This window comes from Grus americana, chromosome Z (genome assembly GCF_028858705.1).
Source record: "Grus americana isolate bGruAme1 chromosome Z, bGruAme1.mat, whole genome shotgun sequence".
Lineage (NCBI taxonomy): Eukaryota > Metazoa > Chordata > Aves > Gruiformes > Gruidae > Grus > Grus americana.
The window spans coordinates 2,772,613-2,795,231 of record NC_072891.1 but is presented as its reverse complement, the minus strand read 5'-3'; the positions used below and the strand labels follow the sequence as shown (position 1 = coordinate 2,795,231).

At 45.4% G+C, this 22,619-nt stretch overlaps 1 protein-coding gene and 1 long non-coding RNA gene across 3 annotated transcripts; both read right to left on the bottom strand.

The window, feature by feature from the left end:
• Positions 1 to 317: 317 nt before the first annotated feature.
• LOC129199127 (spindle and kinetochore-associated protein 1-like) lies at positions 318 to 17,216 on the bottom strand. Of its 2 annotated transcripts, XM_054808993.1 has the most exons (8): positions 17,109 to 17,189; positions 16,823 to 16,894; positions 16,102 to 16,196; positions 15,097 to 15,221; positions 14,352 to 14,443; positions 11,828 to 11,965; positions 6,242 to 6,411; positions 318 to 1,092 (listed from the first exon to the last, which is right to left on the bottom strand). In XM_054808993.1, exons 2-8 carry the CDS (start codon positions 16,831 to 16,833, stop codon positions 944 to 946), a joined length of 780 nt encoding a protein of 259 aa, XP_054664968.1. In that variant the 5' UTR covers positions 16,834 to 16,894; positions 17,109 to 17,189; the 3' UTR covers positions 318 to 943. The 2 variants fall into 2 exon arrangements, with proteins under 2 accessions (XP_054664968.1, XP_054664969.1); XM_054808994.1 differs by lacking the exon at positions 16,823 to 16,894 and having other exon boundaries at positions 17,109 to 17,216.
• A 1,721-nt stretch (positions 17,217 to 18,937) lies between these two features.
• LOC129199129 (uncharacterized) lies at positions 18,938 to 21,540 on the bottom strand. Its single transcript, XR_008574596.1, has 3 exons — positions 21,228 to 21,540; positions 20,385 to 20,468; positions 18,938 to 19,561 (listed from the first exon to the last, which is right to left on the bottom strand). It is a non-coding gene; the product is annotated as an uncharacterized LOC129199129 (long non-coding RNA).
• Positions 21,541 to 22,619: the final 1,079 nt, after the last annotated feature.

The following is a 22,619-nucleotide window of genomic DNA, read 5'->3' as shown; positions in this document are numbered from 1 at the left end:
AAACCGAACCAATCAACCCCAAAGAAGGATCCGATGATCCATGGACCCAAACCTCTACGCTTTATTTAACATCACATGAGCTCTGCAAGAAACAGATGGACTCAACTGACACCTGTGGAAACTGATTTTGCACATCCTCCTCTGCTGTGTGTGTATCTGAACATGAAATATATTCCAGTATGATGCAGAGTTAGAGACCTCAGCTTGGATCTCAACATCCCAGAGCAAAAGGCCAAAAAGAAACATGCAAAACCAACCACCCTCCCCCCCCTCCCCCCCCCAAAAAAAACCCAAAAGGAATCTAGTTTTATATAGCACTCACTGGGATCTCTTTATTGATAAAAGTTCAATGTCTATTCAGGGTCTTTTGCTCGTTAAATTGCCATTTTAACACCGACAGGGTACAAGAGGAGGTATTGTAAGCCAGTTGTTAGGTTAACAGCAGATACAGGCTCATGGAAGAAAAAGACCGTAACTCTTCTGATCAAACCAGTTTTGATTACTTGCAGAGCTGATTGTTATCACAATAATTCTACTCTGGAACTTACATGCTAACAGGTCCTCTGAAAGCAATCTTCTATAATAAAAACTGTGACGAGTTTGACCAGTGTTTTCAAAGTAAAGTTGAACATTTTCACTTAGAAAAACCCCACTGCTCTGCTGGTTCAGTCTAATGGGTCGGTCTGAGGGAATACTCTGGCCGCGCGATGAAGTATGAAACCCGTATGGCTAACAGAACGACCGATCTTCAGCCTGGAGGTGTTTAAACCACCTGTTCCAGCGATGCAGGAAACTCCTGCACCCTGACTGCTGCCTTTTAGAAATTAAGAGAGGTGGATAGGACTGCCCGACACGTAGAATCTCTCTGCAGACGACAAAATCTCTCTGCACCTCAAAATACTTCTGCCTTCTGTATCTTGGTGAGCAGAGCACGGAAAGCTCGTTAGCGGATGACGTAGCGGACAAGTCTCGAGCCACGAACTTCTCTCACTCTCTGGCAGTGGCGCAGGATATTGAGGACCCTATGGAAGTGCTTATCCACTTTCAGTTGGGTGAACTCTTGGATGTCAGCCTCCACAACAAAAAATTCACCTGGAAAACAAAGGACAACTTTGCTATAGAAATTACTTTGCTGTAGGATACGCTTAACATTTCACAAGTAACAATACAACCTCTTGTTAGCAGTTCCACACTCTGGTGAAAAAATACAATCAGCGTTCTACAAGGAGGACGGCCTCACGCTATCTCAGGAACCTCGTTCTACTTTCTAAACGTGTCACCAGAAAGAAGAATTACCAACTTCCCCATTAAGTTCGACTACCCCGCATCGTCCACAGGCCCCATTCAGCGAGCTCCGTCTGTTGTCAGCCGCGTCCCCTAACATCTTCCCGACCAGCCACACTCCTCTGTCAGGGTATAAAGTCTGCAGCAGTCCAGAACACCACCCAGGGCCAGACACGAGATGTCCCACGCGTGTGCCAGAAGACGTGGACAGCAGAAAGTCAATTGGCAGCACACCCTGAGGAGCCGCGAACCTAACAGTAAACTTCTCTTCGAGGCCTTGCCCGTAGGTGTTCTGCTCTTTGTGACGCCCCAAGCGCTGACCTGAGCAAAGCCAAAAAGACGCTGGGGGTCTGCTTAGAGATCACAGCACAGCTTTACAGAGAAAGGCATCACGCCTCAGCGTTTCGATCACGGAGCACCGTTGAGTAGCAGCGTAACTGGAAGAATAGCAAGCGGTGGCCTGATGACGTTCTCTCAGCGGGCACTCAAGTTCTGGAATCAGCCCTTTGCGAACAAAAGGACAGGGCCCTGCGTACATCAGAGCTACGCAGCCCAGCACCCCGCAGACTTCCGTCAGATTTGGAAAAGAACAATTCTCTGTTAATTAAGAAAATGCAAGGAAAGAGACTAGCCACTCGGAAGAGCAGCCTCCCTGTGTCTCTAAGAAAATGCCGTAGGGCATAGGAAGGTCCTGCACCAGAGCTGGCAGCCCGTCCCTTCTTGCAGTTGATGAACTACTTCTCAACGGAAATCCTCACTATCAAGCGCTTGTAAGAAACCAAGGCCTTGGCTGGAGTTAAAGCCTTTAAAATGCCTGCAACAAACCCCAAGAGAAATCCCCACAAGCTAACGGCGGGAGGGACACGAGGGAGGGAGTTCTTCTAAGCACTCCATAGCTATAGTCGCCAGCTGTGATTTCATATTCAGTCTTTACACGCTGCTCAGACAGGAGATCATTACGGATCTAGTCAAATGACCGTACATTTAGTATTTCCTGTAACATGGCATAAGGTTTTAACCACGCATCTTCACAAAACCCTAAGAAAGAAAAGCAATCTGAAACCAGGAACATGCTAACGGAGGTACAAGAAAGAAGTGTCCAACTATCTTTAAGGAGAGGAAGTAAAAGGAAATGACATATTCTTCTGCAGTATCATGCTTCCGAGCCCTCTGAGAAAGAAGTCGCTTGGCCAGGGGTGTTCAAGCGTGGAAAAGGAGGCTAGCATAAGGAGGCTAGCATCCTCCCTCTCTCCTTTTACCCTTAAAGTGAGGCAGGGGCAGCAGCATCTTAGATAAGGTGGAGCATCTCTCCTTTCTATTACGTTATTGGAGAGTCCTTCCAGTTTAACCAAGGAGAAAGTAGCCGATGCTAGCTGGAAAGCCGAAGATGCCAGGAAAGCTTTTCTTTATTTATTAAACGAGTACAATGTAGCTTTACACAGGCAAATCCATGGTTTTGGGTAAACTTTTCATCTTGAAATTTCATCTCGTGAGTGATCTAACAGGACACGTGCTCCACTCCGAAGGAGCAGCCGAGGATGTGACGGCCATTAGAACCGAGGTCCCGGAGCGTTGTTTATGAGCTCCCCAAAATACTGCTCGGAGCTGAAGAACATCCGGCCATGTTTTCTCACAGACTGGGCCACTTTGAGAGCTGGCGACACCGGTGTCTCGCAGCAAGTAGAATCTTCCAGAGACGACAACTGTCAAACGCAGATGGGAGCTACACGGGAATCTCGACAGAGCTTGCAACACTGCAAATTCACATAGGGATGAGAAGTGGAAAGTTTGTTTACGAGGAAAAGAAACAAACCTGCATAAGTGCTTAAAGATACGACTACAGTTGGACCGAGACCATTTGCCGTTTCCAGTAATAGGGCAATAGACCTAACTGGCGTTCGGAGTCCAGGGCTAATCCGCTAATCCTGTTTTATCTGGGGGAGCATCAGCATGTCCCAAACCTGTGCAGAATACAATTTCTTCTTCTGTTTGCCCAGAATTCAGGGCGGCAGCACTCAGCATAGCAGGATCTTGTTAATGAAGAAACCAGATGGTGGCTGAAGGGTGGTGGTTTGGTTGGAAACAGTAACTCGGTGCACTAAAGAAGGAGCGGCACTGACTGAACCGCCTGACTGGCTGGAAGTTACCCTGATAAACCAGGCAGCATCTTTTCTCATCTTGAAATCAGAGGAAGAGCTCAGCTGGCAATCAGCCCAGCTTGAGAAACTGTGGGAATCCTAAGCAGACACACGGTCAGAGCAGAAATTTAAGCAAACAAATCAATGACTGCACAGCCTCATCCTGAAAAACGCAATGGATAAAGACGTTTAATCACTTTGTGCTGGCCGGCGGAGAACCGTCTGACAGCCTGCCAGACCTTTTCTGAAGACTTTCTAGATGATTAGTCACAATCAAAAACCCACCACGCTCACTCTCTCTCTCAGATGCTCGATGTCCTGGTTTCCTAACTGAACTTTCCAACATAAACAAGAGGAGAAAGACGGTCTCTCAGGTACCTGAAGAAATTAAAAGCCTCAATTTTCCAGACTTAAAAAACCCTCTCTCTGACTAGTTGTAGCTTTCTCAAGTTGCCAGAATGGCTCCCTCGTTGCAGCTGAGGCTGCCGTGGATCCCGGTGCAGACTAACCGGCATTCCAGGCCTAGGAGGGCCCTCCTAGCCTTTAGCTTCTCCTCTGTAGCCATGGGCTCAAACTCCTTACTGTCGTCCCGAGGGCAATAGCAGTCAAACCAAAAAATACTGTAAGTTAAAAATGATGAAGCATTTTGAGACATCGCAGATTGACAGGAGCCATTGTTAGACCGAAGCAGCACTTGTCTAGGAAAAAACCAAACTATCTGAGCCCAAAGAAGAAGCCAGGCACGGGAAATCGCCTAGCTGCACGCCTTTAGCATGCTTTTATTCAAGTCCTTTGCCACACTGGCTTTCATACGACATCTTTACCCTGTAGGTTTCAAAAGAGAAAGAGTGCCAGGCGTGTCCATCATACCAGAATTGCTTCCCTACAGAAGTGCTGCATTTAGCGTCTAGAAGTCAGCGATGTTATCCCCGTCCCATAATATCGAGAAACTCTTGATCAGCGACAAATCCAAAGGCAGGAAAAGCCGTAGTTTGTCAGAAGGCGACTCCGGAGTAGCCGGTGAATGCAAAAATTCAGAGGCGGGTGCCGAGACGTTGTCAGAAAAAGAGCTCTCTTTCCGTGAGACACAAGAGAGTTTGCTCCACGCTTTATGCCTGGACTTGGAAACACGAGGGCATTCTGAGGATATCGCCAAGCTTGATACGTGCGGTACGCCCCTCCAGGAATAACTACATACTTGTTCTCAAACGGAAAGGAATGTCAAAAGGGAGATTTTAATATTAGAGACTTACTGTGCCACACGTCTTTGGAAAAACTACCCTGTAAGTACAACTTGCTTTTAAATGGAGAGAGAGAAAGATATTCCGGTGCATTTTTGCTCCCTCTATGCTTTTAAGAGGAGAAAACTTCTTAAGATGGTCAGACAGCCCGGTCTGTCCCACAGAGTCACTGCAGCATGACTGATTACCCAGATTTCCCAACTTGAGAACAAATTTCTAATAGTTCATGTCCATTCTAGCTCAACAACTGCAAACACAGTTTATGCAGTTTGGTTATCAAACTAGGAGTTTCCAAACCTCCTAGTGATTCCAAATCAAATCCTTGGGCACTCTGAAAGTTTTTGCTACAGCACGCCACAAAAGTGACGTGTTTTCAGCGAAAGCATAGAAAAAGTACCCAAATGAGTTACAGGAAAACTCTTCAGTCAAAACAATAACCCTTGCTGCTGAACTACGTGACTTCATCCAGAAGAGGTGACTGGATTTTATACTGGCTACCCAGTTCCGTGGAGCAATGAGACATTCATATTCCTAACGGCCTGGAATCTGAGCTGGAGATGAATCTCATTTCTGTTTGCCTCCCCTGTGGGAATTGCACCCAAGAGCTTAAAACCACAGGTGTCCGCTTATCTCTTATACAAACCCTCTGGATGGAGATCCGTGAGGTTGGTATGAGAAGCAGCCGAAGGAGGGAGTCTTAGGGCGGCAGGACGGCCCTGTTTTGGCTCGAGAGCGCGGAACAAACAGATAGACGGTTTCTACACTGAAATTGGAAGGCCACGGTAGCCGGAGCGAGACTTTTTGCTTCGTTATCCGCAAAATGAACATTAAAGTTGACACCCCTAACTATGCTAATGAGTTAAAAGGAGTACATGCTAAACATATATGACTATAGCACTCGGCTCTCCACCCACATCATGTTCCGCGTCACCCCAGGGAGGGGACAGCTAAGGTTGGGGTATAAAGGACATCGGGGAAGTTACCCCTGGCAGGGAAGAGAAGAAATTGAAGACACACGCCCCCCCAAAGAGGCAGTCGACGGGCTGTGCTCCTTCTCCTCCACCCAAGACAGGGACGCCTTCGTGGTAAGCAACTGCGATTTCACCCTTTCAGTGAGAATACCCAGGACAGCATATTGCTGGCATTACAATTATAATCATAGCCATATATTAGGGCTATTACACTAAGGGCATTTGTCAATGGCTATTCTGACCTCTTTAAATCTGGCGCGCTCATAAACTTTCTGTTAGTTTCAACTTTGCGCAACAGAGTCAGTGCAAGTCCTTTGGGGGCTCTGACAGGCAAACGTTGACTCTGGTCTGTGGCTACACACATAATCCTTTAGACGTGAACCATTGACCAAGTCTGCGACTAAGACTGGACCTAGCCGCACCTAGGCTCCTCTCTGAGAAGGCGTTCAGAAAGCGAGGGGGTCCTTTCTGAATCTTGTGAGTCAACGGGAGGGCCTCCCTCAGCCACACATCAGACTTCACCTTTTATGTGACATCACCTTATAGCAAAGACAAACAGAATATCCAAAAGCTATCAGTTTGGTACTATGAAATGCAAAAGAAATACCTTTTGTATCCTTAGTTTCTTCTTCCAGGAACCTGTGGTAGAGTTTTCTGGCTGCTGCATTCATAGATTTCAAGGGCTGATGCAGGATCTTGTATTTGCCCACCACGGCCTTGTTCAGATCTTGAACAACTGCATTAATCTGATTGTATGTTAAACGACCTTTCATATACCTACAAGCAAAAATTAAAATCAGTAACCAGAAAGTCACAAATGGAGTTCCGTGTTTATTCTTCTCTTCCATCAGCCGTAATTGAACACGCTGTTCCTAGTCAGAGGTGGTTTCTTCTGCTTTGTGTTAATGAGTAAACGTAGTAGTTAATTTTGGTCATTTCCTTCATTGTTTAATAATGTTGAAAAGCCAGAAAGATGATACATTAGAAAGCTAAGTCAAGAAGTAAAATATACCCAGTGCTTAAGCTGGAAGCAGCCTTTCAAAACGGAACACAGGCTGCTTTTATAGCATACCACTTACTTAAACTACAAATGCAAAAACCAGCAAGCAACGCTGCATAAAACGTAACACGAGCCAAAGCTGAAATTAAATGTTTCTGCCTAAGAGTGCAATTTGGTTCATAGGTTAATCATAAACAACCTGTGCTTGAACTTACAGCCATTCCTTTGTCTTTTGAAGAAATAGCAGTTTTGTGGTGTTCTCTGTATTTTGTTCTGCAGCCTACAGAGCTATACAGACACAGTTCTGCACTGCCACATCCTCGCCTGAACTTTCAGAGCATTTCATAGAACTACTACTAAAATAATAAGATCTGTTGAGAACAGCCTAGAGGTACGGGAAGCACAGAAGATAAAAAGAAAGTGATGTGGAAATCCCGGAACGCTGCAACACTTACAAGTAAGGCTATTCAGCATTTATCGATGTAAAGGCGGCTATTCAGGAAAGGGAAACATGCTACAACCTGAGAAGCCATTACATAAAAATGAAATCTGAAACTCCTACGACAAGCAGTAAGCGAAAGACAAAACAAAACCCCAAAAAACACAGCAGTAAAAGCCAGGGCAACGTTGCAACTTGAATTATCCTGTTATCACCATTCAGTCACTACAACAAACCAAACTTGGCTGTTTGCATTCCGTTTGGTATCAGTTTGCAGATGTGTGGAACTGAGGAAAGTGTCACAATTCATTTTAAGAACGAACGAGGTTCTTTAGGTCAGGACAACAAAACCGAAACCATCAACAAACAGGAAATTCTTCCCGCACTTTAATCTGAATGGAAAAACTCCATCTTTGGAAAACATACCAAGAATTCAAAGCACAAGTAGCTCATCAACCACAAATTCAATATTCTAAACCAGAATGTGGGCAGGCATTCTACAACTGCCAACTAAAAAAGAAGTGCTCGCTGTAGATGTTCGTAAAAGCCAGTCCCTGCTGTAGCCAAAAAGATAGGCCTGTAACGAAGGCCTGCTTGTATGAATGATATGTGATAAGAAACTATTCATTGTTACTTTAGGTAGAAGGCTAACAATTCTTAGAACGAGCACCTGTTACACATCAGGATAAAAAGGAGGAGCTACAAGACACTTCACGGTCCTTATGTACATACTTTTCAGAAAGGGAGGACGCTAATTGCCGCCAGGAGCATCCTTATCTTCCCGAGGCATACAGCGAACAATTACCAGGACCCAAGTATTGAGAAACTAGGGGACAGGTGACTTGGGCCAGGGTCCCCACGACCAACAACTCATAAGCCCCCCTCCCAAATGATACCACCTACTCAAAAGATAGAGGCGGAGAAAGGAACTGAGCATGCGTTCTAGTTTGCAGACAAGGCAAAGAAATATGAACCACTTATTGTAATGGGGAGCGTACCACTTTGTAATCTTTGTAACACCTGTGTATAAATAGGACAAGAGAAGCAGCGTTAGGGGTGCCTGATTAGAGGAGCTATCCTCCTGACACCCAGCACTGCAATAAAAGGAAATGCTTGCTTCCTAATGCTAAATTGGTGTTACGGAGTTTTCTTTTATTCCCGAATTTCGGTGACGCAGCCAGGAAGACAGATCCACACGGAGTGTGTAAAAACTCCTGAATTCAAAGCAATTGCTCTAACTTCAGACTGACTTGCCACAAAGTTATTTGTAGCCGGCCTTCAGCTTTATTGATGTTTTGCATCAATCCAGATTCAAAGTTGGAGGCGCAGCCAGTTTTATAAAAACGTTCTACTTGGCGCACATAACATCTTTTCAGGTAAAAGCAGCACTACCACCCCGAAACACAGTCACAGACAGCATAAACCAGTAACACAGCCTATAACCACAGAAGGGCTTTGCCTGTGCGCATTAACTGCTATTTCTTGCTCTATCTGCACCCCTTAGCCTATTTGTAAAGTCACGGGGGAACGGGCAGAGCTACGAAGCCTAAGGCCAGAGGTATAAAACACCTATGCTTAAGTTCCTATGCTCCCGCTATCCGCGGAGATACAATGAACACACTTAACAAAGTCAAGAGACAGCTCAGCTCATCCTGACACAGAAACAGAGAAGCCGGAGTCAGGCACCTAAACCCCAGAACCGAGCGCTCTTTCAGAGGCCCTCAGGCATCCAAGATGCTCACAGGGGGCTAGCAGATGTGCTGGGGTTTACAGAAAATGCAGGAACTAAAGCATCTGCAATGGCACCAGACAGTCCTGCCGAGGCAACTGCAACGTGCCAGTAGCAGCTAGACGGCTGAGCCGTTTTCCGGTTCCACCGACTGGCCTGACTAGACGTTCAGCGACAGAAGTGGGAGGGGGGGACGCTCAGTGTCACAGCAGTTAAGCGTAGGTGCCTTAATCTGAAGCTAAATTCTGTCAAAAGCAACTGGAACTTTTCTTCTGTGCGTAACCGTAAGGATCGTAAGAACACCAGCTGTTCCACAGGCTTCTCACGTTTCTATCCAGCCATGGCTAGCAAGCCCATAAATGCCGACATGCATTTCAATCCATACATACGCTAATAGAAAGATACAAAGTTGAGAAGTTCCAAATTCATCCATTTAAAATCCATTCGATTTAAAATAACTTTTAAATCTGCTCCACTCCACCAAAAGCAAAAACGTTCAGAACTCACTTTTGTTGGTTTTTTTTTTTTAAAAAAACAACCGGATTTCCTTTTTAATCCACAGAAGCCCCTTTCAAAACACAAGATGACTTTTTTCCATAGGCATGAAAACCAAAGCACAGTGCTATGTTCTTCAAAGAAAACAACATCATCCATATGTCACATATATACCACTGAAAAGAGAGAAACCTCGTAGCGGCCAGCCCCTGCTCCCTTAGGCTAAGAGAAACGTATATTCCCACAAGTGACCATCTTCCGAGACTTCACAGAGTCCTAATGAACGTGCAGATTCTAAAAATATCTTAAGCAGCAAGAATTTGAGAGACAGAACGAAGCAAGACTTTTCCTTTGCCTTGAATTCAAAGTTAACAGAGACATCTACTGTGCCATTTCCTTTCTCTTCCTCAAAAAGTGTGTCTTTCTGCAACAGATTTGAAGGCTACGATAATTTGCGAGTTTCTTACGGTGTGAGAGTGTTCTATTTGATCAAGGTGCTCCATGCCTGCACCTTAACACAGCATGCCCCTTTGTTAAATACCTGCTGCAGAGTTCTAAAAATACAAAGTCACTGAAGGCCGGGTATCCCTCCTAGTGCCCTAATGATGTAAGGGATAGATGCTGCTTCACGTCCAGCACAAAGCGGGTCAAACCCACCTAGATTTCTCAGTTACAGTCTGCCACAGCTGCAGCAGGAAGGGAGACAGGAATGAAACCCTTGGCAGATGCAAATCCATGATACCCAGCCGGTATGGGATTTAGACACATACGCGATGCATGTGCACAGTCGTGCTTTATTAAGTCCCTCGGTCAGGCTTAGCACAGGCACAGTTCTGTGCTAGCACGGCCACGCGGCTCCGGGACCAGAGCTGCATCAAAATGCGGTAGTATCCCTTGTTACTACTGCCAGCAGGTATAAAGAGATCCTATGTCAGAACCAGCGCTGGCCTGGGGAACTGGGATATGAACCTCATTCTCACTCTTCTAAGAGAATACGCTAGGTGTGAGAAAGTGTGGGTCACAAACGTCTGCTGCTTAGATTTGATTAAATTGTACGTGAAATTGCAGGCTTAGCGGACTGCCCCAGTCGCGTATTACAGCATTGCCAGGCAACAGAAGAAACTGGTAGATTAACAGATCTATTTCTAAACCCATGTCAGTCTTCCTCCACAGAACAAACATGCTTTTCCCATCGGAATAAAAATATTTCTACAGCCCTACAAGCACAGCCTAAGATCCAACCTTGCCATAAACCAGCAATTAAGTTCAGAGTATCCATCTGGCCTCTGTCCCCATTCTCCCCACCCACAAACAGCAGTGGAAAAACTTCCACTTTCAAGGATAACGAAACACTTCAAGGGGTTATCGGGGAAGATCATAGCTTTAACTGGAAGTTAAAACAACATTTGGCTGCAATGGCTTATGTCTACTTCTCTGGCCATAGCAGAGATAAAGACCAAAAATTCCCAGGCTCCAGCTTTACCTTTCCAAAATTTCATCGGGAGAGAAGTACCTAAGGGAATAAATCCACCCAATACTAGAGATGAGCTGCAGGATAAAACTACCAGGTGCATGTGCTTTTAAGAAGTAACCAAGAGAGTCCTCTAGTATTAGCTCAACATCCAGGCTCCTTCATTTCTTGGACTGAGCAATTTGGTGGAAGAAAATGGACGTTGCTCACCGGAAAATTTTGAAAGCTATAGAAAAGATGATTTGAAAGCCTCAGGTAAAACACAGACTCAAAAAAAGAAAAATTCTTATTGAAACAAGCATCGTCAGGGAACACACTGAATCTAGAGGCTAGGTAACAATTTAACCTTAGGCATCAAGTGAATTTTCTCCTTTGGGCAGAAATATTTGTGATTGTCCCCACAAGGCCATTTAAGAAAAGTTATTCCCACACGACAGACTTCAGACAAGGGTAGCTATTAATCATGTCCTGACGGTAGGGGAAAAAAACCCCACAGCCTTCTATTCCAGAAATTTGGGATATTTCAGTGGGAGGTGGATTTTGCTTTTAACAAGTCTGACTTCTTTTCCCGTCTCAGAACAAATGGATAAGTCAAGACTTGAAGTGTTCAGAAACCAACAGCCGGGTCAAATAAAACCAATATTTATCATTATTTTTCCTTTGAAGTGTAACCATACCTTTTTTCTTAGGGGACTATTTTTTTTTTTTTTTGAAGTGTCAGGTCTCAGAACTAGAGGACAACCCATCTATTAGCTAATGTATTTCTGTTCACACTATTAAAGTGACTTGTGAAATAAGAGGTTTGGGTTTTAACCCATTAGTCCTGATCTTCCCAATACATACAAAAGAGCCTGATTAGCTCCATGCATTTAATTTTCAGGTTTGCCAGTATTGCACAGGAACTATTTGGAACTGTCGTCATGAAGTTTCATCCTGCGGAACATTTAAAATTTCAAAACATCTCTGTCCGTCTCAGTTCTGCAAGAGCTCATTTTCCCAAACCTACATTTGCCCCCCAAGTTGGCATGACAGGGTCTGAGGAAAGCCATGCTTACTTACGCAGGAACACTTTCAAATTCTTCCGCAGTTATTAAGGGGGCTTCTTTAATAGGTCTCGACTCTGTTGTAGGTTTCTTTGCACGTTTGGGTTCTGCAACTTTGGTTTGTTCTTCACATTTCACAGTTGGCCCAGTGGTGCTGTAAAATGAATGAATATTAAGTGTATAAATAGCAGACAAGTAGTGAGGAGAATACCACTATATTACCAAGTCTGCTTACTCACAGACCTAAGTTCCAACCCATCTGTTAGGCTGGATGAACACAATTCACCATCTTGCCTAAAAGAGAAGGGGGGGAAAAAAAAAAAAAAAAAAGCAAGCCTACTCCATTTCAAATTGCATACTTTAGCTGACTTCATTAGAGCTCTTCATTTCTCTGCTAGAGAGGCTGCTAGCAGGTGAACTGGAAGCAGTCCAAATGCAGCGCAGAGCAGTTAAGAATTCAATGTACCATTACACTGCACAGAACATGAGGCCTTGCTTTTTATCAGATGAGCCAGAGCACAGAGCTGCAGCCTAACAGGCAGATTTGAAATACTTCACAGCTCTTTGAAACAAGTTCAAATCTTGGGAAGCCTGACTCATCCATTAATCTTTTGAAGCAAAGAAATTCAACGCCATCCAGCAGGCTGGGATTTTTTTTTTTTTTTTTTTTTACGCAAGATCCCAAAAGCTGAGGAATATCCTGCTATGAGTGATTATTAGAGCATTATTTTTATAAACTCACCCTTCCTCCAAACCCTCAGCTTACAGCCTCAAACACAGAGTTATTTGCCAGCCACCCAGCTAGCTGCTCTCCTACTGATCGGTAGAAGGACAGCAAAGAGGATGCATTTGGCCAAACTCACTGTCATCTGAACACAAGGACATTACCGGGCGCCCGCCGGACTCCCAAACTGTCTGGTCTGTGACACAGTGACAGGGGAAGCTCTGCTCCGTGCCGAGTCACAACGCGGAGCCCTCCTGAGACCCAGGACACCAACAGTTCCACTAATTCAGATGCAAACATCTGAAAAACAAGGTAAGGCCCTGCACACGCAGTTCACTGCTGACCTGGACCATGGAAAGAAAGAACTGAAGCTTGTATCCAAAACCTGGCTTTGGTGTGGCGAGAAAATGCTCTCAATAAACACCTGGAATACAGATGAAGACACACTGAACTTGCTTTTTATTTTGGTGAGATTCCTCCGCTAAATAAGAACATCAAAACCAGGAACACAGGAGAGAAACAAGAGCTAGAGCCATGAATTGTTCAATTCGCCTGTGTGGGCATTTCTGTTCTAAGAGTTGAAGGCCTGTCTCACCAGTGCTCAAGTGCTCGCTCTGCTTTCTGCATTACTTACGATGTTCACTCAACAGACAACGAGTGCTGGCAGAGCACCTTCTGTGGAAAATTCTTAGAAAAACTTGCTCAGTTTTACACGTGTGGTGCTCTCTAGAAAGGCAAGGAGCAGCTGAAGTTGTCTCACAATTAACTTCTTGATTAAAAGCGGACAAAACTGGAAGGGAAACCAACATCCCAAAGAATCTTTTTGATATCAGAGGTGACACAATCACTAAACACGCCTCATTTGCATCTAATCAACGTCCAGGAGCAAACATAAACTTAATACAAAGGGCTTTCCTAAATTAAGAAAGTAAATTACAAAAGGAAGGCAGAACCCCAGGGATAATTGAACAACTTCCATTCTTTCACACACACAAAATTCTGCAACATTTACATTGAAAAGGAACAAGACGTCTCTAGACACAGTTTAGGAGGCGGTTTCCTAAACTAAAGGTTCACACCTGAAGGGTCGCATTCAGAACAAAGCTCCTGCACAAGTCATCTCTCTACCAGCTAGGTAGGGCTAGTCCAACTTTCAATACAAGCAGTATCTACACAGGTGAAAATACTGCTACACGCAATCTGAAATTACAGTTCATTTTTCTCTTCTGTAACCCCATTTCCACATTCTTAACCTTTTACTTTGCTGGAATACCCCTATAATGTTCTCAGCCTGAGGCTCGTCCGGCATTAGGAGCAAGACCAGGTAAAGCTGATAGGTTCAGGGCACATATTGGAAGCACTGAATTTGAACAGACTGATGCATTGCCTTCTGACAAGCTGCAAGGGTGGCAACAACGGCTGGGATCTCCATTAGACATTAGAATCTAGACGAGACCCCAATCTGGCATACCCTAACATCACCCCAAAATAAAAAGCAATTCCAACAGGCCAGAGAAAAGAGCTGACTCCTCTCAGAAACCCAGTCACAGTATTTTTTTTTTTTATATATATCTATCTGTCTATCTGTCTTATATATTCAGAGGTATTTTATAGGTTTTACCCGAGGGATTTGTTAGGGTGCTAACACGAGCCTGGTAGTGAGCAGTCAAGAGCAGACTCCCGAATCAAGACACATAACAACCTTGGCTCCCCAAAGTTCACAGTTAATACACAGTAAAAGGAGTAGAGTTGTACAATGCTGCAGCTGGACACTGCCAGGAGCAGCCCGGGATCTCCATGCTCATGTACCACGTACCAGCTCTGAGTGGGTTTAGGCAGGTAGAGAGGAATGTTTTCACAGAGGTGCTGTGCTTCATTTTGACATCTCTCAGCAGACTTCTGAAGCTCCTGAAATGAATGTTAGACTTCATCAGAAACCCGAGACTCAATCCCAAGCAAGTAAAATTAGGTTGCTATTCGGGTGACGCTAAAATAATATTTGAACTTAGTAAGAGGTGCTCTTGGCTCTCTCCCCATCATCTCACCTCTTTACCCCCTAACTTCCCCAGGAGCAGCTAGCAAAGCTCAGAAGAACAAAGCTAAGCATAGGCTTGTCTGTCCTTGCCGTCAAAGCATCAGGGAAATTTGAGCGGGCAAGAAGTACATCTTTAACAAGATACCCTAGCAGGTCTGGGTGGTGGCGACAAAGAGATGCCACAGGAAACTCATCTACATTCCCCAAACAACACTTTCACAAAAGACTTCACGCGTGAAGGCACTGCAAACACACACTAAGCCAACAGATAAATACTCTAATTAAATAGTTTTCATAGCTATCGCAAGGATGTAACAACGGAACTGCTCTTTAGAGCACAACGGTCGCTACGCAGGAGAGCTGCTTAATAAACCGCCAGGAAGCCTGTTCCGAGTCCCAGATTCACTTGGAAGCGCACGCATCCAAACACATCGCTTAGCATCTAGAAAAGAACAACTTCACGCGTATCAAAGATTCCTTTGACTCTTTTGGTGTTTTATGAACAGGAAAAAAAAAAAAAGATTACTTTTAGCAAATTCTTCAGCTTTTCTTGCTGTTGAACTTCCGATTCCAATTTATTCAGGAGATCATTCAAGAGAACTACTTCATGGCCTATTTTACAGAGCATAGAGCTGAGGGATGGTTCTTGACCTACCAACAAGAGAACATTAAGCCAAAAAGCCAAAACACCTCCAACACAAAACCAAAATCCTGTTTCCCTCCCCTCCGCAAGCAGTGATTATCTGCTAACCCTATGCTCCCCAACCACCATATCTTCCCAGCAGAAGCAGCAATATTCGCTGGTCAAACAGCCAATCTCCTACTCCACACAGCCAACAGAGTTCAAAGCTGCTGCAGGAATAAGGGCCCACAAGGCTGCCCAGCACTACGCTGTACCCACTACCGCTGCAGGTCGCAGGTGGAGGACACAGCTTTTAAACGCAGCCTGGCTTTCACAACTGGAGCACCTGTTCTGCTTCGTGATCTCCCTCTGCTGAGAATTATAGGTGCTCTTCAAACAGGAGGTTAGCCTAGATGACCCTCCCCAACCAACGCTTCTATGGTCCTGAGTAATCTCTACTTGTGCCTAGCAAAGGATAAGAGATAAACATAAAGAGTTTGCTGCCCCCTGTGTGCGTACATCACGGCCAGGCACTCCTGGAAGGCGAGGACAAGACACCTGCGTACACCTCCATCTGTGCCTCTGCACAGTTTTGTGATTAACATACTCCCCAAGATATTTTTTTTTTGGTCTCCCATCCGGGGCTTTCCCCACCAAGTAGATACGGTGCATTAACCACCAGCCTCCAAGTCCCTCGGAGGAGCATATGTTCACTTAGTTCATGTTCTCTGCTCGGCACCTAATTCCCTGATAATGCTCCCATTTTGCCATCCTTGCTCTTTGGTGTTGCTGCTGCTGTCCTCTGTGTTTTACTGGATTTCCACTTCCTGTTACGTTCCTTGTCTAATTAGAGCGTTCCCATTTTCTGCAAAGAGGTGCAAACCAAAACCCACTCTTAATTTCTTTTACCTATGTTTCTTAACTGAAGAGTCTTTTTAATAGTTGAAATCTTCGTGTTGATGTGAGAGCACAAATCTTCCAGGTTTGAGGACGCCATCATCGTACTGAGGGGAATTAAAAAAGAAAGCGGTAATTTAAGAAAGACCTAAGTTGCAAACACTGAGGACGCAAGCAGAATTTTAAAAAGGACTCTGATCTGTTAAAGAAGCAACGAGAACTTAGATGAAGCGGTAAATGTAGTAACTACCTTTTATTTTGCTGAATTGAAAGCAGGAGAGGAAGCGCAAAGTGCCTGACAGACAAAACAAAGCAATTTCCCTGAACTCTGGAGAGAAGTGCAGTGTCATATCAGTACAAAAATTCCTCCTGAAGCTGGGTAAGTCTTTAGTATGTGAAGGTGTTCACTGCTAAAGGAGTCGAAATTTACTGCAATAAACAGAAAATATCTGGCCTATATAAAAGCAGTGCTATAACGTGCTCTCAAGGGAGATTGCGCCAGATGAGCCATATTTAAAGAGGTGGATTGGTTGTTTGGTCGTGGGGTTTTTTTATTAAAGACCAGTATTTAAAAGAAAACAGTCGCTTGCTTGCTAGCAGAGTATGGAGGCACAACAAGTAGCATTATCTATCGGTTACTCTCGTGCAAGCATACGTATTAACTCTATGACGGAAAGCGACTGATGCAAACCCGTTGCTGAAATGCACCTTCCCCGGTCGCACCGTAACAAACCTCCGTTTCATGATACTGCCCGGCAGCCCTGGTGCCTACAGCGCTCACACAGCTCCCTCTGTTACCTCACACCTGAAAACGAAGCTTTTATTTGGACTACAGCTTTAAAATACCACGGACTAGCACGCCTGCGAAATTCGTTACTAGAGATTTGCCGATTCTCCGCTCCTTACGAGGAACCGTTACAACCCGCGGCAGCACACCCCCCACCGCCATCGCCGCCCCCCGTTTTGCCTCACGTCCTGACCCAACACGACTATTTCTGCCCCCAGCGCCCCGCTCTCACCGCCGCGATGGCCGGGGGCGGCTCGGAGAAAAGCCCCGACCATTCCCGCCGTCAGCTCCGCTTCAAACCCGCCGCGCTCGGCCGGCCGTTGGGGAACGCAGGCGCCTGCGCAGCGCAGGCGTGGGAGGCGCCGGCGGAGAAGGCGGGAAAGGCTGAGGGGAGCAGCCGCCCGGGAACTGGGATTCCCCCACCAGCAACAAAAAGCACCCCACAGCGTTTATTAAGTGGTTATATAACTTTATTCGGCATTCAACAGAACACAAAGCCCTCAATAAAAAGTCGCTTTGCCACAGGTACGTACTCATATCGGTATGTCTCCCAAAGAACGTCATCACCACCCGTTCCTTCTTTCTCTACGGAGGGGGAAGATAAACACCTTACACTTACTCCAAACTCCTTTTTTTCTAATTTGCCACAGATAGTAAGGTTTATTGCTAAGGGTAGACTGCTTATCTCACCAAAGAAAAAAATAAGCAAATGCACGGTTGCTTTTCCATAATTCCCTAATAAAGAACAGCTCTTGGTTCCCTCCCACCACAACTCTAAAACCACCCAGAAATCTAAAGAACTGGAAACACTAACATACAAAGGAGTTCGAGAAGGACCATTTTAAAGCAGCCATGCAAGCCAAGCAGCGACTGCATTCAGCAGACCTTTAAGGAGAGAAGAAAACAAGCAAACGAGGAGCCGCCCGACGCTGCCAGGCAACAGGTTACTGAAATTACTTGCTGCAAGAATGCATCATCTTAACACCTTCAGCAGTGAAAAGCTAAAGCAGGAAGGGCTGCACAAACCCCTCCAGCAGCCTGTCTACCCAACCACACCGAGCCAACATGTCCTGCGACTCCCATCTTCCTGCCCGTATTCATCTCAGTAGCTCTTGCAACTTCGACATTAAATGCAGAGACGCAGCCTGTCTTTTAGACAAACCATAAACCCATCAGTAAAAGGAGAAAAAAAAATATGTCAAAAGCCTTGCCTGCATAAGCAATTTTTAATGTCAAATAATAATAATAATAATGTTTAAAAAAGACCAAAAAAAAGCCAAGGACAGATGTCCCAAAAGCTCAAAGCACACATCCCCTCCTACCCTGGGATTCTCCACACCTGCTAGCTGCTTCGAAAAACAACTCAAATGTCTGTTTAAACACAGGGTTGTCTTGCACTAACAAACTGAATTACAACGTACAAATGTAGCCAAAAAGACAGGCCTGTAACGAAGGCCTGCTTGTATGATATGTGATAAGAAACTATTCATTGTTACTTTAGGTAGAAGGCTAACAATTCTTAGAATGAGCACCTGTTACACATCAGGATAAAAAGGAGGAGCTACAAGACACTTCACGGTCCTTATGTACATACTTTTCAGAAAGGGAGGACGCTAATTGGCGCCAGGAGCATCCTTATCTTCCCGAGGCATACAGCGAACAATTACCAGGACCCAAGTATTGAGAAACTAGGGGACAGGTGACTTGGGCCAGGGTCCCCACGACCAACAACTCATAAGCCCCCCACCCAAATGATACCACCTACTCAAAAGATAGAGGCGGAGAAAGGAACTGAGCATGCGTTCTAGTTTGCAGACAAGGCAAAGAAATATGAACCACTTATTGTAATGGGGAGTGTACCACTTTGTAATCTTTGTAACACCTGTGTATAAATAGGACAAGAGAAGCAGCATTAGGTGTGCCTGATTAGAGGAGCTATCCTCCTGACACCCAGCACTGCAATAAAAGGAAATGCTTGCTTCCTAATGCTAAATTGGTGTTATGGAGTTTTCTTTTATTCCTGAATTTCGGTGACACAGCCAGAAGAAGGAGACAAAAAAATAAAACCAGAAACACCATCAGACACAAAGAGAACATACTCTAACTCCCCATGCTTATGAAGAATATTTGAACCTGGCGTTCAAAAGTTTCATTTTCTGTTTAATCATGCCTAGAATGACCCGGCATTTGCGCAGACAACTGAAACCCCTCCTGCGGTCTCAATCAGTTTAGTGATTAAAAATAAGGTTTCTTCTGCATGTTTCAAGGGTAGAGGAAAGAACTGCAGAAGTAAGTTTGTTTCTGGAGTCCATTACGCCACCTGGTGCCGTCTGAAGTCACAAATCCAAATCTACGATAACCATACAGAAAGCTGTGGCATGCAAGATCAAGGTACCTCACTGTAGGGCACCGAATATTGAAATTGCCATTTCACATCACCCGCAAGAAACTTTCCCAAGTCAATACACAACGTTCTTTCTGTTCCACGTACATCAAATAAAATATTTAGCAAGAAGGTGATACATTGTTCTTCAGCGGTCATCTTTACAAGTCTATTTTATCATCAGGAAGCAAAAGAAAAGTGATCTTTGCATTTTATTAAGCAAACACCCCTGAGTAAAGAGGCTGATATCCACTGTCTTCTCTCCTGCAGGTAAGCACGCAGACACTCAGCATGCCGAAGAACTGAAAGAGAGTGCACAAGAGATTTAGATTTGCTGTGGGGTTTGTTTCAGTCATCAGACTCAACACCTGTATGTTAATTAGGCTTCATCATAGCAAGGACACCCCTTTCATATTACAAAACACTTAGAAAATACATCTACAGAAAGTGATTTTTTTTTTTTTGGCACATCAATTTCCAGTAATAGTTCCAGCTTAACTTTTTCCTCTCCAACTTCTCCCATTAATTTATACATCCACATTAATTCCTAGTTATCTTACTGTGGGGAAAAAATAAAAATCAGTGAAAGCATGGGATTATTCTGGACTTAAAATGAGTTCTGCAAAAATATTTATGCCTATAAAATATGCAAATAAAGATCGTGCAGAGTATGCTAAGGCAATCCTTAGAGATGATCACAGGAGAAATCCTGGTGGGGAGGGTTCATCACCAATAGTAACAGGAGTGTAGAACTCATCACTTTTATAGAGGGAAGGGAAACGATGGAAACGATGTCGCTGAGCCATTTAAGCCCATGAGATCAAACGCTGTAAACAATCACCTCTCTGCTAGGGCCACTAAGTCAAGCCCCAGTTCTGAGATGGTGTCTGGACAGATTTTTGGCTTCTGCACTGAGTTCAGGAGTGGGATGTTAAACAGTGTTCTGCAACGTTCCCTTATCGTCAGGCAGATGAAATGGAGAAAGTTGGAAGAAAACAAGCGAGGAACAGAGGACTCGGCCTACTTCAGAGCCAGGCAAAGGCTCTAGGCTAACATGACATGGTAGAAGAAAAAGCCCCGGGATCAAATTATTATTTTCCATGAGGGAAGAGATAAAACGTTTACCTTTACAATGGCAAAACCCAGGATTACAAGCATAGCATAGCTGATAACGCTCTGCAGCCCAGACTCCAGCTCCTCTGCACAGCTCTGCCATGAGAGAGATGGGTGAAAGCAAATTAAAAGATACAATACAGCTGGATGGCTTTGTGTTGGTTTGGTTTTGTTTTGTTTTTTTCTCTCCCTGACCCTTCAAAGGCAGCAGGACCTTGTAGGGCCTGTCCGAGCAACCACTGCAGACCTCAGGGCTTCCGTTCTTGTCTTCCAGACCTGATGGCTTGTGGTTCACCTCTTGCCTGGGGAGAAGCACTGACTAACTGCGACATTTGCCGCTTTTCAGAATCTCCTCTGGCTCACGTCACTTAAAGAACTGCCCAAAACTCAGAGCCAGGAAGACCAATGGTATCTATAAAAGTCCACTTATGGGCTTGTGCCCCAGACTGAAGAGCCTGGTATGCAATTCTCCAGATTCATGGTCAATCCTAGAAGAGTCTCTTCCCTACCCCAGATCAGTCTGAACAACGACGTGCCCCGAGCTAGCGCTCCGGCCTTGTCACGTTGCTTCTGTAGCAACGTGGAATGGAGGCTTGTCACCAGTAGACAGATGAGACCAAACATCCAGACTGGTGCCTGCAAAACCAGCTGGTGTTCCTCCTTTAGGTCATCTAGGAGCTTTTACAGAATTACGTGAGAAGGAAAACTACAGGAAGAAAAGAGTTTGGGGGACAAACGGCTGGAAAGAACAGTGTGAAATCATCCCTAAATCCTGCCTGCAGTGCTTTCCTCACTGTTTCTGGCTGGTTGAGAATGATCACAGCCCAGCTGTGAAACCATGCCCTTTATCCTCACCCGCGTATTGAGTTCCTGTGGCTGATCCAGGCGCCCTGTGCAGTTCTTCACATCTTGCCTGCAGCAGCTCAGAGGCACGCTGTTGTTACCGGTGGAATTAAACCACTGTGTGGTTGTCCAGTCGCTGTAGTTCCTTACCCCGCAGCAATGAAGCTGCCAAACACAGGACAGTTACAGGGATGTATGCATATATACGAACGTGAATGAGTTAAACCTCTCTTAGGCATGCCGGGCAAGAGCTGCCCTCAGCATGCAACAGATTTACAAGTAGCAGTAATACAGGAAAACAGCCGTAGATGTAATAGATCAACCTCCCTTCATACATTATTTCCTCCTCATTGGTTTACTCTTTGTGAAAGCTCTGATGTTAAAGTGACGGCTTGCAGGATAGAGTCTTCTGTCATCTTTCTATTTTGTGGTACAGGTGTGGTGGGTTGACCCTGGCTGGGGGCCAGGTGCCCATCAGAGCCGCTCTCTCACTCCCCTCATTCACTAAACAGGGGAGAAAAGGCATAACGAAATGCTTGCAGGTCGAGATAAGGACAGGGAGAGATCACTCACTAATTATCGTCACGAGCAAAACAGACCAAACTTAGAGAGGGAATTCATCTAATTTATTACTAGGCAAAACAGAGTAGAGGAATGAGAAAATAAAATCAACTCTTAAAACACCTCCCCCCACCCCTCCCATCTTCCCGGGCTCAACTTCACTCCTGGCTTCAACCTTCCCCCCCTCAGCGGCACAGGGGGACAGGGAATGGGGGTTATGGTCAGTTCATCTCACGGTGTTTCTGCCGCTTCTTCATCCTCAGGGGGAGGACTCCTCTCAACGTTCCCCTGCTCCAGCATGGAGTCCCTCTCACGGGGTGCAGACCTTCAGGAGCAAACTGCTCCAGCGTGGGGTCCCCCATGGGTCACAAGTCCTGCCAGCAAACCTGCCCTGGCGTGGGCTCCCCTCTTCACGGGTCCACCGGTCCGGCCTGGAACTTGCTCCAGCGTGGGCTTCCCACGGGCCACAGCCTCCTTCAGGTGCCTCCACCTGCTCCGGCGTGGGGTCCTCCACGGGCTGCAGGTGGAATCTCTACACCCCCTCATCCTTCCTCCATGGGCTGCAGGGGGACAGCCTGCTTCACCATGGTCTTCACCACGGGCTGCAGGGGGATCTCTGCTCTGGTGCCTGGAGCTCCTCCTCCCCCTCCTTCTGCACTGACCTGGGTGTCTGCAGAGTTTCTTACATCTTCTCACTCCTCTCTCCGGCTGCAAAAGCTCCCTCTCTAAGTGTTTTTCTTCTTCTTAAATATGTTATCACAGAGGCGCTGATTGGCTTGGCCTTGGCCAGCGGCGGGCCCGTCTTAGAGCCGGCTGGCATTGGCTCTGTCAGACACAGGGGAA

What these genes read in the sequence shown, in the direction of transcription:
- LOC129199127 (XM_054808993.1), bottom strand. An exon ending in TCTTCAGTTAAGAAACATAG is followed by an intron (nt 15,222 to 16,101) that starts GTAAAAGAAATT and finishes TCTTGTTGGTAG; the next exon opens with GTCAAGAACCATCCCTCAGC. An exon ending in GAATTTGAAAGTGTTCCTGC is followed by an intron (nt 6,412 to 11,827) that starts GTAAGTAAGCAT and finishes TTTTGCTTGTAG; the next exon opens with GTATATGAAAGGTCGTTTAA.